Below are 15,323 nucleotides of genomic sequence, written 5' to 3'. Positions count from 1 at the left end.
GCTGTGGTAACTGATGTGTACAAATGTGTTGAGTCATCTGCCCTAAATATTTCAAAAATAAAAGACACACACACTGGCTTTACTCAAAGTCAGTGGCATGTCGTTAGTCAAAATTGAAAAAAGCAAGGTCTTATGGGTGTAAACAAGATACAAAACATGATAATGAATGTTCTTGGTTTGTCTGCAGGTTCACAGCGACACCTTGTGGATAAAAGTATTCTAATCTTCTGGAGCTCAGTGATGTTTGGTCAATTATTTTATTAAAATATAGTCAATTCACTCCAACAGAGGCACTGTGGTAATGTTGGTTAGGAAGTTCATCAAAGAAGTTAATAATATAGTTATAAATATCTTTATATTATGTGATAAATGGTATACTGCATAGTAACCTTTATATTATGTGATAAATGGTATACTGCATAGTAACCTTTATATTATGTGATAAATGGTATACTGCATAGTAACCTTTATATTATGTGATAAATGGTATTCTGCATAGTAACCTTTATATTATGTGATAAATGGTATACTGCATAGTAACTACATGATAAGGGTAAATTAACAACATGGACTCAGCACAAATACAAACACTCCGATGAAAAAAAATAGCTAGATATTTGAATAAGGTGCTTCATTGAAAGAAAAAGGTAATTTGCTCCACTAGGAAGTATAAGAAATAAGACAAGTTATAGAGAAGTGCTAGTCATGTTCAGGTCCCAGTCAGGTCAGGCTGCAGGTGTCTGTCCTCTGTGTCTGATGTTACACACCACTCCACTCTTTGGTCTCAAAGTCCCAGTGTCCAGGATGTCAAAGGACTGGCCAGGCAGCAGGCTGAAGTCAAACCTCTGGAGCAGCTTGGCCATCACTACCTTGGCCTCCATCTGTGAACAACAGATCTCTTTAAAGGATGACAAATCTGGTGTGCTCAACTATAAAAAAAAGTCTATATTGGAGGCAGAAGTCCAGGAGTAATCTAACTAGGATGGATAATAGGATCAGCAGAGAACAATCCCAAATAAAGTTGTTTCAATATATTTCATACGGACAGTCTGCTAACCTGTGCGAAGCTCTGTCCCAGACATGAGCGTGGTCCCAGGGCGAAGGGGTAGTAGCAGTAATAGGGTCTTCAGGACAAAAACAAACACAACATGTCTGTTAGCTCTTAAAAAGTGACTGAACGCACAGAGTCCAAATGTGTTTTTCTGTTGCTCATTAAGATAAACTAGATTTCAGTTTTGGGGGTGTGGTTCGATATAACAGTTGCTGATGTTTGTCCCCCATGAGACCAGGTGGTGTAAAGTACTAAGTTCATCCCTTCTGCCTCTGATTGGGTAGACTCACTAAACACAAATGCTTCGATTGTAAATTATGTCGGAGTGTTGAACTGTGACCCTGGCTATCCGTAGATTAAGAAAACAAGAATATCGTGCCGTCTGGTTTGCTTAATATAAGACATTTTAAATGATTTATACTTTTACTTTTGATACTTAAGGACACTTAAAACCAAATACTTTTAGACTTTTACTCAAGTAGTATTTTACTGGGTGACTTTTACTTTTACTTGAGTCATTTTCTTTTAAGGTATCTTTACTTTTACTCAAGTGTGAAAATTGGGTACTTTTCCTATCACTGCATGAGACACCATAAGAACAAAGCCAGTATCACTTCCTCAAAATAGTCCAAGTTAACTCAAGAAATCTGTAATTGTGTTTTTTGTCGACAAGGTTTTAGTCACGCAATTTTACATCTAGTTAAGGTGTTTAGTGCAGTATTTCTCAAGTAAAAAATGCGCTACATGTTGTCTTTTGTAAACAAAGTCCGATCCACTGTTCTGCCATCGGATAGAGCGTAATCACCACAGCTGTTTATCCCGTGTCAGTGGGCGAAATCATAACCCAACCACCATGTAAGTCATGACGAACTTTGACTTCATGACCAAAAGTAGCCCTTTCCTGCAATCACTGATCAAAAGTGCCGTCTTTGGCCTCATGGGTGGAATATAGTGGCTGGAGCTCTGTCAGAGTGACCATTGAGTTCTTGGTCACCTCGCTGACCAAGCCCTTCTCCCCCGATTGTTCAGTTTGGCCGGGTGGTCAGCTCTAGGGAGAGTCTTGGTGGTTCAAAACTTCTTCCATTTAAGAATGATGGAGGCCACTGTGTTCTTGGGGGCCTTCAATGCTGCAGACATTTCTTTGGTACCCTACCCTAGATCTGTGCATTGACACAATCCTGTCTCGGAGCTCTATTGACAATTGCGTCAACCACATGGCTTGGTTTTTGCTCTGACATGCACTGTCAACAGTGGGACCTTATATATACAGGTGTGCGTCTTCCTAAATCATGTCCATTCAATTTAATTTACCACAGGTGGACTCCAATCAAGTTGTAGAAACACCTGAAGGATGATCAACAGAAACAGGATGCACCTGAGCTCAATTTTGCAAAAATGTCAAAACCTTTTTTTCCTTCGTCACTATGGGGTATTGTGTGGAGATTGATGAGGAAAATTGTTTTTTAAATACATTTTAGAATAAGTCTGTAACGTAACAAAATGTGGAAAGAGTGAAGTGGTCTGAATATTTTCTGGACGCAAAATATGCCAGTTTCAACGAGTTCAGTTCTGCTTTAATCAATTCAAATGTTGTAAAGAAACAATAAAACAATGACAACGTATTGTGTGACTTACTTGGCAGCGTCTGGATGGAACCTCTCTGGGTCAAACTTCAGCGGGTCCTCAAAGAACTTATCCAACCTTCCACAGACATACGAATTGAACTGTAGACAGACAAGATAGGGGAAAACAAAAGATTTAAGACACTTTAAGAAATAAAATAAGTACACCCACACCCAAAATAGTTAATGAGGTGTTGACTACACTGTTAAGATGAAGTTCATTGTAACACCAAAACTGTTTCAATATGCTTTGTGTTGTAGTCATGACAGACAAAGATATATAGTTAAGCAAACTTTACTAGGCATGTTGTCAACCAGCACATTAATAAAGTAAGTAAAAACTGGTTTCCGTTTCCTGTGTAACATCAATATGAGTAACATCAATATTGCTACATTAACTAGTGACAACTGAGCTGCCACCAACTTGAAGGAGACGAAACCATATCTTTGCTGGAGTATTGAAACACATGACACGGTGTGTTGTAACACCACTAAATCAAATATTGTGCAACACCTTGCCAGGGACTGGGAGCACTAACAGAACAGGTTGAACACACTACTTTGGTGTTTTGAGTTCTGTTTAGAGCAGAATTAGATCCCTTCTCTTTTGTTGTCATTTCCTTTGTCTATGTGGGAATGGGTGCTGTCCTCATTGAACGTCAAAATGCCTGACAGTTTTGATATCCGTTCATCATGATCCATTACACAACAAACTGCTTAATACCAATATAGAAATACAGACTTCCTTCTTCAAACATGTAAACAACATTGTGTGAATGAATTATAGTCTAAAAACATTACCCACAATCCTCTAAAAACAGAGTCATGCGTTAAGATAAGAAAAGCAACGTGATTAAAACCAAAGACTTCCAATGAGTTCAATCAATCTATTGTCTCTTAACTTTGGTTATCCTCATAAAAGATAATTACATTTTGAGTAACATATGCAGTTGGATTTACATTACTTTGATAAAATTAAATTAACGAATCATTGAAATGACTTGCATTTGTAAACCATTGATTGTATGAGAAACACAATTTTTGAGTGTTGATGCTTTTACATTCACTGAACCCCCAAAATGGGTTTTCACAACGCTCTCTTAAAAACACCCAAATTCAGGTTGAAGAACCACTTTGGGTGTTTCAGAGTTCCTACACTTCTGTTTTAAAACACATTCTGTGTATTAACATTATACATTCAAACACCCAGATCTCAGCTTAGGTGCACTACCTGTCATGGTTTCATTACACAATCATGGTGTTTTGAGAAATTCTATGTTTACATTCTATGTTAACATAAGAAAAGTCAATGATACAATGGTGCTACATTGAGGTATGAGCCAAACTGGCTTAGACAAGGATACTCCATTCCTTTACTACATTGAGGTATGAGCCAAACTGGCTTAGACAAGGATACTTCATTCCTTTACTACATTGAGGTATGAGCCAAACTGGCTTAGACAAGGATACTCCATTCCTTTACTACATTGAGGTATGAGCCAAACTGGCTTAGACAAGGCTACTTCATTACTTTACTACATTGAGGTATGAGCCATACTGGCTTAGACAAGGATACTTCATTCCTTTACTACATTGAGGTATGAGCCAAACTGGCTTAGACAAGGATACTCCATTCCTTTACTACATTGAGGTATGAGCCAAACTGGCTTAGACAAGGATACTCCATTCCTTTACTACATTGAGGTATGAGCCATACTGGCTTAGACAAGGCTACTTCATTCCTTTACTACATTGAGGTATGAGCCATACTGGCTTAGACAAGGATACTTCATTCCTTTACTACATTGAGGTATGAGCCATACTGGCTTAGACAAGGATACTTCATTCCTTTACTACATTGAGGTACCACAACGTATCACATGTTAACACCATAACTAAACTTAGAGATATTATCATACAACAGTCATCACTCCTCCACATTGTTTTTGAGGTGACTACTCACCAAGCATGAGACTCCTGCTGGGATGGGGATGCCGTTGATGACGATGTCGTTAGGGATGAAACGAGAAGTGCCTGGTGCTGTAGGGTACAACCTGAGAGTCTCCTTCAAAACCTGACGGGGGGGAGATGATATGAATCAAACACAACATGCTGATTAACTGGTGTTGGAGTGGTGGGTGAACAGGGAGTACAGGAGGGGACTAAGCACACACACAAAATAGCACATTTCGCTGGGCAGCCATCTCCTCCAGCGCCATTCTATCAGCCATCGTACAACATTGTATAACGTACAATATGGTTTCTGTGTACAGATGCCAGTTCCAATTCTGAGTCCTTGATCTGGTTTGTAGCTCCATTGCTGTCACTGTCAGGTCAATGACAAGACAGCACACACGAACCTGGGACAGGTAGATCATTTACCTGAGACAGGTAGGTCATTTTCCCCAGGTCGTCAAAGCTGATTTCCTGTTTCATCCCGATGACGTCATCCACTTCCTGCTTCACCCTGGAAATGGCAGAGACACTCACAAACTCAACCAACCTGTTTTTATTACAGAAATGATCAATACCGAAAATAGAAATGATGAAAACAAGTCCTACTTTGTCAGTATCTCTGGCTGCCTTCCCAGTTCCATGACGGCAAAAGCTAGTTGATTGGCTGTTGTCTCTTGCCCTGTCAAGATTAAAACAACAAAAGCTAGTTGATTGGCTGTTGTCTCTTGCCCTGTCAAGATTAAAACAACAAAAGCTAGTTGATTGGCTGTTGTCTCTTGCCCTGTCAAGATTAAAACAACAAAAGTACTGTGACTGTTGTTTCTTCAAACTTCATTTGAGCTCGAAAAACTATACTACGAAGATCGATTTAAAAAATAAATAAATAAATATATATATATATATATATATATTATACACAGTTTAAGTCGGAAGATTACAAACACTTAGGTTGGAGTCATTAAAATTTGTTTTTCAAAAACTCCACAAATTTCTTGTTAAAAAACTATAGTTTTGGCAAGTCAGTTAGGACATCTACTTTGTGCATGACAAGAGTCATTTTTCCAACAATTGTTTACAGACAGATTAGTTCACTTATAACTCACTGTATCACAATTCCAGTGCGTCAGAAGTTTACATACACTATGTTGACTGTGCCTTTAAACAGCTTGGGAAATTCCAGAAAATGATGTCATGGCTTTAGAAGCTTCTGATAGGCTAATTGACATCATTTGAGTCAATTGAAGGTGTACCTGTGGATGAATTTCAAGGCCTACCTTCAAACTCAGTGCCTCTTTGTTTGACATCATGGGAAAATCAAAAGAAATCAGCCAAGACCTTAGACAAAAATTTGTAGACCTCCACAAGTCTGGTTCATCCTTGGGAGCAATTTCCAAACGCCTGAAGGTACAATGTTCATCTGTACAAACAATAGTACACAAGTATAAACACCATGGGACCATGCAGCTGTCATACCGCTCAGGAAGGAAACACGTTCTGTCTCCTAGAGATGAACGTACTTTGGTGCGAAAAGAGCAAATCAATCCCAGAACAACAGCAAAGGACCTTGTGAAGATGCTGGAGGAAACAGGTACAAAAGTATCTATATCCACAGTAAAACGAGTCCTATAGAGACATAACTTGAATGGCCGCTCAGCAAGGAAGAAGCCACTGCTCCAAAACCGCCATAAAAAAAGCCAGACTACGGTTTGCAACTGCACATGGGGACAAAGATCATACCTTTTGGAGAAATGTCCTCTGGTCTGATGAAACAAAAATAGAACTGTTTGGCCATAATGACCATTGTTATGTTTGGAAGAAAAAGGGGATGCTTGCAAGGCGAAGAACACCATCCCAACCGTGAAGCACGGGGGTGGCAGCATCATGTTGTGGGGGTGCTTTGCAAGAAGGGACTGGTGAACTTCACAAAATAGATGGCATCATGGGGTAGGAAAATTATGTGAATATATTGAAGCGACATCTCATGACATCAGTCAGGAAGTTAAAGCTTGGTCGCAAATGGGTCTTCCAAATGGACAATGATCCCAAGCATCATTTCAAAGTTGTGGCAAAATAGCTTAAGGACAACAAAGTCAAGGTATTGGAGTGGCCATCACAAAGCCCTGATCTCAATCCTATATAACCTTTGTGGGAAGAACTGAAAAAGTGTGTGCGAGCAAGGAGGCCTACAAACCTGACTCAGTTACACCAGCTCTGTCAGGAGGAATGGGCCAAAATTCACCCAACTTATTGTGGGAAGCTTGTGGAAGGCTACCCGAAACGTTTGACCCAAGTTAAAAAATGTAAAGGCAATGCTACCAAATACTAATTGAGTGTATGTAAACTTCTGACCCACTGGGAATGTGATGAAAGAAATGAAAGCTGAAATAAATAATTCTTTACTATCATTCTGACATTTCTTAAAATAAAGTGGTGATCCTAACTGACCTAAACCAGGGAATTTTTACCAGGATTAAATGTCAGGAATTGTAAAAACTGAATGTGGTGTATGTACACCTCCGACGTCAACTGTATATATATATATATATATATATATATATAAAAATAAAGTATAGCACTTGTTTCAGGGAGACGTACCCGCAATGAAGAATGTCACAAAGTTGTCCAGCATAAGCTCCTCATCATCGTTTGCTATGTTTTCCTCTGAAATGATGGAAATATATCAGTTTACAGCATTGAGACAATAGTGCTACTGAACCTCATCAACTACATGACTGTTTTAGCAAACACTTGTCCCACAATGTCACATGCAGAGCCACAGGTAAAAGGTTTCCAATGTTAGCCTGGTCCCAGATCAGTTTGAGCCGTCTTGTCTTGAACAGTGGCAGGAGTTGGCAAGACGGCACAAACAGATCTAGGATCAGGCAACTACATCATGCCTTTGCCAGCCGTCTTGAGGATCTGTGTGAGGATGTCTTTTGGAACGTCCTCTCCGTTTTGGACGGCCATTTTCCTCTCGTTGATCCACTGTCTGCCTGTCGAACGCAGCAACTGACAAGACTTCTTCACCTCGTTGATGAACTTCTTGTTCTTTGGGTAGAGCTAGAAATATGACATCCGACCATTAATTTAAATCTCACCTGGGGAATGTGACGCTGTAAAACGAAAAATGGTGCATTTAGTCACATCTTACAGGCTTCCTACATGGAAGGATGGAAACAAGAGACTAGAACAAACTGTTCATGATTGTCAATTTTTTAATTGTATAAGTTTCTTATAACACAGGATTTTATCTGATGAAACAGTAGGATTTCAAATAGATCAATTCAATAAGCCATCGTTGTGGAGAAGCATCACTAACATACTTGATGTCATTATTTACCTGGAAGGTGAAGTCTCTGACATAGTGGACCATTCCCTTAAGACACATCTCTATAGCGTTGGGGAACGGAGAGTCACTCTCCTTCAGCAGATCCAGCTCCACTCCAAACGCCACCTACAGATGAGATAAAAACAGAGGATTGACAACATCTTACAACATGATAAGGTAAAACTCCTGGTTCTAGTTATGCTAATTATAGCTAGCACATTGGCATGGTGAGACTAAATTGTATATAGCTTAGGTAATGAGTGTGTTATAACTGCCTGTTATGACAATTTTACTGTCAGATATACAAACAAATGTAGCTTTATAACAGAAAGAATAAATTGTAGGGGCAGTGTGGGGATCTGAGGGTAACAGGAAGTGACCGTTACCTTAGTGATGACATCCAGTGTCACACAGTTGAACATGTGTTGCATGTTGGCAGCTGTGTTGGTGTCAGCCATGTCCGCCAGTTTATCCATCAGCTTCTCTGCCCTCTCGTTGAACGCACCCATCTGACCCCGCAGGTACCTAACAATACACAGCAATGATGGATGGATGAACAGATGGATGGATTGATCAATGGAGTGATCAATGAGTCGATTGATCAATTGATTATTACATCATGTGAAATGGATAAGTGACTTACAGACTGCTGAAGGCAGGGTCCATTATTCTTCGCTGTTTGTACCACTCCTCATGATTCTGTGCTGTGATCAGGCCATTTCCAAAAAACCTATGAAGAAGATGGACAACATAGTATTTACCCTAAGACTGAATAAACTGACCAGTGGCCAAGCTGTCCTGTTTGAATGTCTATATGCTCTGTAGGCTACGCATGCAATAACCAGCATTAGGAGGGATTGTGTTGAAAGAGTTTGTACCAACCAAAACATTGACACAATAAATAGTAGTAGGAAATATATTTAGATAACATTATTTATACAGAGGACTCACCTCTGTCCAAACAGGTTGAAGAGACGCTTGTAGACCTGTGAGTCTTTGGGGTACTTAGGTGACATCAGGACTTCCTGTGGAGACAAAGAAAAGTGTCTGTTTGGTTTGAAGGGGGAATTGTGGTAATGTGTTATTTTACAGCACTTCAGCATTTCAGAAATAAACATGGTAAAATGTATGATTACACTAATCTTGGTTAACCCAGAACTAAAATCTTGCTTAATTTGGTCAGGTGTTTACGTCGTCAGTCCATCAGAGATTATAATTACAGTAATTTCACAGGTTTACCTTGGTGGTATCAGGACAGGTCACACACAACACCACAACATGCAAACCGTTGATACGATACACCGGTCCATAAGTCTCAGCCCTGTCAAAGATAAAATATATCTTTATTTATTGTCCCAGAATAAACAACACCTGATTCAATCTATGTGTGTTGCATTCAATATCATTCAACAAACCATTCCAGAAATTTGTCGTGGACAACTCGACCATTGCTCATCTCCCTCAGCATGGTTGGGGAATGACCAAATATAAAACTGGGGGAGAACAAGAGACGGGTTAATAACTGAAAAATAAGAACGTTATGACATGAGTGATACCTTCACCTAGTGAAAAGGAAAAAGACAGGTGAAACAGCGACCCTGACGGCTGTTGAGGTCAACTTTCACCTACTGTAATTCCTTATCAACAAATCCGATGCGTTATGTCGCCACTCAATATAGTTGAATCTAACATTTAGCTAAAGCATTTTAAAATAAATATTCAAGCTACATCATACTGACTCACCTATCCCTTGGTGGTCCCGGTATGTGATCATATTTCAGATGAATATATTTTATGTAAAGACAAAAACAGAGAAATGCGATGAAAATCAATCCAAGCAGGCAAATAAGCAAATAACCGATCCAACCTGCAAAGAAAGAGAAAAGGGCCATATTTCCGAAGACTAGATAGCTCGTGGTGACCCTGCAAACCAGTTATGTGGGCGTTTTTGGGGGACGGAATTTGGTCACCCGTAGTAGTACTAGTAGTAGAGAGGCATATGTGAAGCGAAAGGGTTTACTCTGCATAAAATATGTCCACGTCAAGCAGATCGTTAATTATTAATTATTTTTGGCTGCGGTTCCGCATTTTCAGGAACCCCACTTGTATGTAAATTATTAGGATTGTAAGAAAAGCCATGCGTGAAACATGAAATGTAAACTTTAAAATAGATCTGTAAACGTACAAACCCTATGTTCCGACTATGAACAACATGAACTCCCTTCACTCGGTTATAGATCTTTTAAATACAGATCATTCAGGAAAGTATTCAGACCCCTTCCCTTTTTACACATTTGTGACCTGTTTCAGGAAACTAGGCATATGTCGCAGGTCACTACTTAACAGCCGTTTGAAAGTAAACATATTATTCTAATCAAAATGTGTTTTTGGGCAGAAATGCCTTCTTGAACATGTGAACTTTCATGGGCCTTAATAACAAACTTGTATTCCATCTGTAAATATGAATAAAATTGTTAAATTACGAGCCTAGTTTGTTTAGCCACAGAAAAAGTTAACAACCTTCCCGCGAGCCATGATAGACTGAGATAATGAGTGGGCTGGACTTGCCGAGAGATTAGTTTGGATTTGTCTGCCAAATAGCACACTTCTGTCTATTTGAGCTGGTCAGTATGTCTAAGTAATCCTGTCTCACTCAGATTGTTTATTCATTTATCTATTATGTAGTAAAACCACTTTCTGGAGGACCAAGTTTTGAAATTAGCGATAAATCGAGCATGATAGCTAAGGAGAAAACACCTGTCTCCAGATTACATCTTCAAACTAAGGGCAACCATGGCATCCGACAGGAGATGTGTCCATCCATGAATGATGTGCACTGGTAAAATACTCTAGCTGGCTACATTTTCAGATATTACACGTTTCTAATTTTGACAGAAAATGGTTTCATTTCAAGTTAGAGTGTACTGTTAGCTAGATAATGTTAGCTGGCTGGCTCTAATGTTACATTTATGATCTAATTATTTGTATCTCAGAGCCATTTGCTTGGCTAGCTATAGCCTAATATTAGCTAGTTAACATTGAACCTGGTTGGTTAGATACCTGCAGATGAATGCAGGGTAGAAACATCATGAGTTGGGATTATGGTTCATTGTTTACCTAGCTAGCTAGCTACATGACTTAACAAAAGACTCCACTATGCAAGTAACCATTTCTGTTGCGTTTGTAAATTCAGTCTGGCCATCTTTCAGAGCACAGAGTAACTGATGAATTTACGAACACTCAACACACGTTCAATATGAGTAAACGTCGGCAAAAAGCGTAATTAAATTGTTGCCAGCAGCACAGTTACAGGCACCAATGCTCTGGATAACATGAAAACAGACTAACCAGCTCTGCTTGGGTGAATAATGTTTAGAGTGGGGTGTTCTCTCATTTGTGTCTGGAAGTAGCTAGCAAGCCAGCCAATGTTAACCTGCTAGCTTGTGTGCTTGAGTGCCGTTATGAGGTCAGAATGTTTGGATCAACCCTATCGGCCAGAGCATACGGTGTGCGCTCAAAATCGGGGGTGTGAACTAGATTTCTATTCAAGCGTTGATTGACATGGTAATGGCTCTATAGTATTGGAGAAAAGGTTTTTTTTTAAACTGACCCTCCGTTACATCTTGACGTGTCATGTCGTAACGTACAGCACGCATAAATAAACTATTTCTGTCTTACAATCTCTCTCCATCAGGTGTAGCACTTCTATCATCCTTTAAAAACAAGAAATTGACAGTGACGGGGCTAAGGGGGAATACGTAGTCTTTTTTTTAGTAACATTTTTTTGTTGTTGAATTTTTACCCCCTTTTCATGGTATCCAATTGTTTTAGTAGCTACTATCTTGTCTCATCCCTACAACTCCCGTACGGGCTCCGGAGAGACGAAGGTTGAAAGTCATGCGTCCTCCGATACACAACCCAACCAAGCCGCACTGCTTCTTAACACAGTGCGCATCCAACCCGGAAGCCAGCTGCAAAAATGTGTCGGAGGAAACACCGTGCACCTGGCAACCTTAGTTAGCACGCACTGCGCCAGGCCCGCCACAGGAGTCGCTGGTGCGTGATGAGACAAGGACATCCCGGTCGCGGCAGGTTACGACAGAGCCTGGGCGCGAACCCAGAGTCTCTGATGGCACAGCTGGCGCTGCAGTACAGCGCCCTTAACCACTGCGCCACCCAGGAAGCCCTACACAAGTAATTTTTGTGCACGGCATTTGAGATTGTACACGGCTCAGTATCTCCCCTTTGAGTCCCTCATAATTCGCAGCCTGGTCAGTGTTCAAATCAAAGTAGGCCTTCTGGGCCTTCCCAGAGAGGTAGGGTGCCAACAAGCTGAACCACTTGGGCTTGGGCCATCCTTCCCTCTGTGCCATCCTCTCGAAGCTGCACAAATACGACTCCACGTTATCTTCATCCCTTAACTGAACCAGGAACTGATTCGGGCCACACTCCTGAGCCCTCCCAACCTTCAACTGGGCTACCTTCACTACCAGTCTGCAGTTTTGTTGGTGCTGCTCCTCCAGTGCTTGCTCCTGGAGAGCCTGTTGCTTCTGCTGGCTGAGGATGAACTGAGCCACCAGCTCCACCATGGTGATCTCCATACGCTCGAGCCCACAGCACCCAAAGCTACTGAGATGCAAACATTCTCCAACATATGTGGTAAGCGTGCAGAGATTGACACAGTGACAGGGAGACTTTAGTCCACAACAAAAAAAAAACTTTCTAAGACAGAAAATAAGCATAACAAAGAAAATCACTTCGGTTTGGCTCAGTCCTTCTTCTCTAATTTTGCTTGTTGTCGGTCTCACCCCGGTCTCTCCCCGTTCTCTCTCTGGCGGTGTGCCACCGTGCTCCTTTTATTTAGCCTCCACGGCTGGTTGGCACTTTCCTCTAATTACCTCCACTTAGAGATGTCCGAGTCGGGTGCCCAGCTCTCGTATTCCCAACAGAGGGAGCCAACGTCGCCTCACATACCTCCTCTCTATTACCATCCCCCGGGGTAAACCTCCTGGGATACCACAATATATTGAAGCAACATCTCAAAGCTTGGTCGCAAATGGGCCTTCCAAATTGACAATGACCCCAAGCATACTTCCAAAGTTGTGGCAAAATGGCTTAAGGACAACAAAGTCAACGTTTTTGAGTGGCCATCACAAAGCCCTGACCTCAATCCCATAGAACATTTGTGGGCAGAACTGAAAAAGCGTGCGTGAGCACGGAGGGCAAAAATGGGCCAAAATTCACCCAACTTATTGTGGGAAGCTTGTGGAAGGCTACCTGAAACGCTTGACCCAAGTTAAACAATTGAAAGGCAATGCTCCCAAATACTAATTGAGTGTATGTAAACTTCTGACCCACTGGGAATGTGATGAAAGAATAAAAAGCTGAAATAAATAATTCTCTCTACTAGTATTCTGACAAATCAAATCAAAGTGTATTTGTCACGTGTGCCGAATACAACAGGTAGACCTTACAGTGAAATGCTTACTTACATGCTCTAACCAATAGTGCAAATAAAGTATGAGGTGAACAATGGGTAGGTAAAGAAATAAAACAACAGTAAAGAAACAGGCTATATAAAAGTAGCGAGGCTACATACAGACACCGGTTAGTCAGGCTGATTGAGGTAGTATGTACATGTAGATATGGTGAAAGTGACTATGCATATATGATGAACAGAGAGTAGCAGTAGTGTAAAGAGGGGTTGGTGGTGGGACACAATGTAAATAGCCCGGTTAGCCAATGTGCGGGCGCACTGGTTGGTCGGCCCAATTGAGGTAGTATGTACATGAATGTATAGTTAAAGTGACCATGCATATATGATGAACAGAGTAGCAGCACCGTAAAAAGAGGGGTTGGGGGGGTAGCCATTTGATTACCTGTTCAGGAGTCTTATTGCTTCGGGGTAAAAACTGTTGAGAAGCCTTTTTTGTCCTAGACTTGGCACTCCGGTATGATGAACAGAGTAGCAGCACCGTAAAAAACAGAGGGGTTGGGGGGTAGCCATTTGATTACCTGTTCAGGAGTCTTATTGCTTCGGGGTAAAAACTGTTGAGAAGCCTTTTTTTCCTGTAGTCCTAGACTTGGCACTTGGGTACCACTTATCATGTGGTAGTAAAGGCTGTCTCGTCGTTGTTGGTGATCAAGCCCACCACTGTTGTGTCGTCTGCAAACTTAATGATGGTTTTTGCAGTCGTGATTGCATGGTCGTGGGTGAACAGGGAGTACAGGAGGGGACTGAGCACGCACCCCTGGGGAGCTCCAGTGTTGAGGATCAGCGTGGCAGATGTGTTGCTGCCTACCCTCACCACCTGGGGGAAGCCCGTCAGGAAGTCCAGGATCGAGTTGCAGAGGAAGGTATTTAGTCCCAGGTTCCTTAGCTGAGTGTTGAGCTTTGAGGGTACTATGGTGTTGAACGCTGAGCTGTAGTCAATGAATAGCATTCTCACATGTGTTCCTTTTTCTCAGGTGGGAAAGGGCAGTGTGGAGTGCAATAGAGATTGCATCATCTGTGGATCTGTTTGGGCAGTATGCAAATTGGAGTGGGTCTAGGGTTTCTGGGATAATGGTGTTGATGTGAGCCATTACCAACCTTTCAAAGCACTTCATGGCTACGGACGTGAGTGCTACGGGTCTGTAGTCATTTAAGCAGGTTGCCTTTGTGTTCTTGGGCACGGGGACTATGGTGGTGTGCTTGAAACATGTTGGTATTACAGACTCAATCAGGGACATGTTGAAATGTCAGTGAACACACCTGCCAGTTGGTCAGCACATGCCCGGAGCACATGTCCTGGAAATCCATCTGGCCCCGCAGCCTTGTGTATGTTGATCTGTTTAAAGGTCTTACTCACATCGGCTATGGAGTGCGTGATCACACAGTCATCCGGAACAGCTGATGCTCTCATGCATGCCTCAGTGTTGCTTGCCTCAAAGCGAGCATAGAAGTGATTTAGCTCGTCTGGTAGGCTCGTGTCACTGGGCAGCTCGCGGCTGTGCTTCCCTTTGTAGTCTGTAATAGTTTGCAAGCCCTGCCACATAAGACGAGCGTCAGAGCCGGTGTAGTATGATTCAATCTTAGCCCTGTATTGACGCTTTGCCTGTTTGATGGTTTGTCACAGGGCATAGCAGGATTTCTTGTAAGCTTCTGGGTTAGAGTCATGCACCTTGAAAGCGGCAGCTCTACCCTTTAGCTCAGTACGAATGTTGCCTGTAATCCATGGCTTCTGGTTGGAGTATGTACATACAGTCACTGTGGGGATGACGCCCTTGATGCACTTATTGATAAAGCCAGTGACTGATGTGGTTTACTCCTCAATGCTCAAATCCCGGAACATGTTCCAGTCTGTGATAGCAAAACAGTCCTGTA

General features: G+C 41.5%; 1 protein-coding gene across 1 annotated transcript; it reads right to left on the bottom strand.

Moving 5' to 3' along the window:
- Nucleotides 1-238: 238 nt before the first annotated feature.
- Nucleotides 239-9,986, bottom strand: LOC112249888 (cholesterol 24-hydroxylase). Its single transcript, XM_042319179.1, has 15 exons — nt 9,701-9,986; nt 9,373-9,450; nt 9,197-9,278; nt 8,909-8,982; nt 8,601-8,687; nt 8,344-8,482; nt 7,970-8,083; nt 7,527-7,689; nt 7,225-7,290; nt 5,236-5,308; nt 5,056-5,140; nt 4,637-4,747; nt 2,687-2,775; nt 1,058-1,124; nt 239-881 (listed from the first exon to the last, which is right to left on the bottom strand). The coding sequence occupies exons 1-15, from the start codon at nt 9,847-9,849 to the stop codon at nt 726-728; spliced, it is 1,533 nt and encodes a 510-aa protein (XP_042175113.1). The 5' UTR covers nt 9,850-9,986; the 3' UTR covers nt 239-725.
- Nucleotides 9,987-15,323: the final 5,337 nt, after the last annotated feature.

Source organism: Oncorhynchus tshawytscha, unplaced genomic scaffold, assembly GCF_018296145.1.
Source record: "Oncorhynchus tshawytscha isolate Ot180627B unplaced genomic scaffold, Otsh_v2.0 Un_contig_388_pilon_pilon, whole genome shotgun sequence".
NCBI classification, from domain to species: domain Eukaryota; kingdom Metazoa; phylum Chordata; class Actinopteri; order Salmoniformes; family Salmonidae; genus Oncorhynchus; species Oncorhynchus tshawytscha.
This window is presented reverse-complemented; position numbering and strand designations above follow the sequence as displayed.

Excerpts from the sequence above, each read along its gene's own strand:
- LOC112249888 (XM_042319179.1), bottom strand. The coding sequence starts at position 9,849 with ATGGCCCTTTTCTCTTTCTTTGCAGGTTGGATCGGTTATTTGCTTATT. Across the intron at positions 2,776-4,636 it reads CAGCAGGAGTCTCATGCTTG|TTCAATTCGTATGTCTGTGG; the intron begins GTGAGTAGTCAC and ends GTCTGTCTACAG. Across the intron at positions 1,125-2,686 it reads TTCCATCCAGACGCTGCCAA|ACCCTATTACTGCTACTACC; the intron begins GTAAGTCACACA and ends TTTGTCCTGAAG.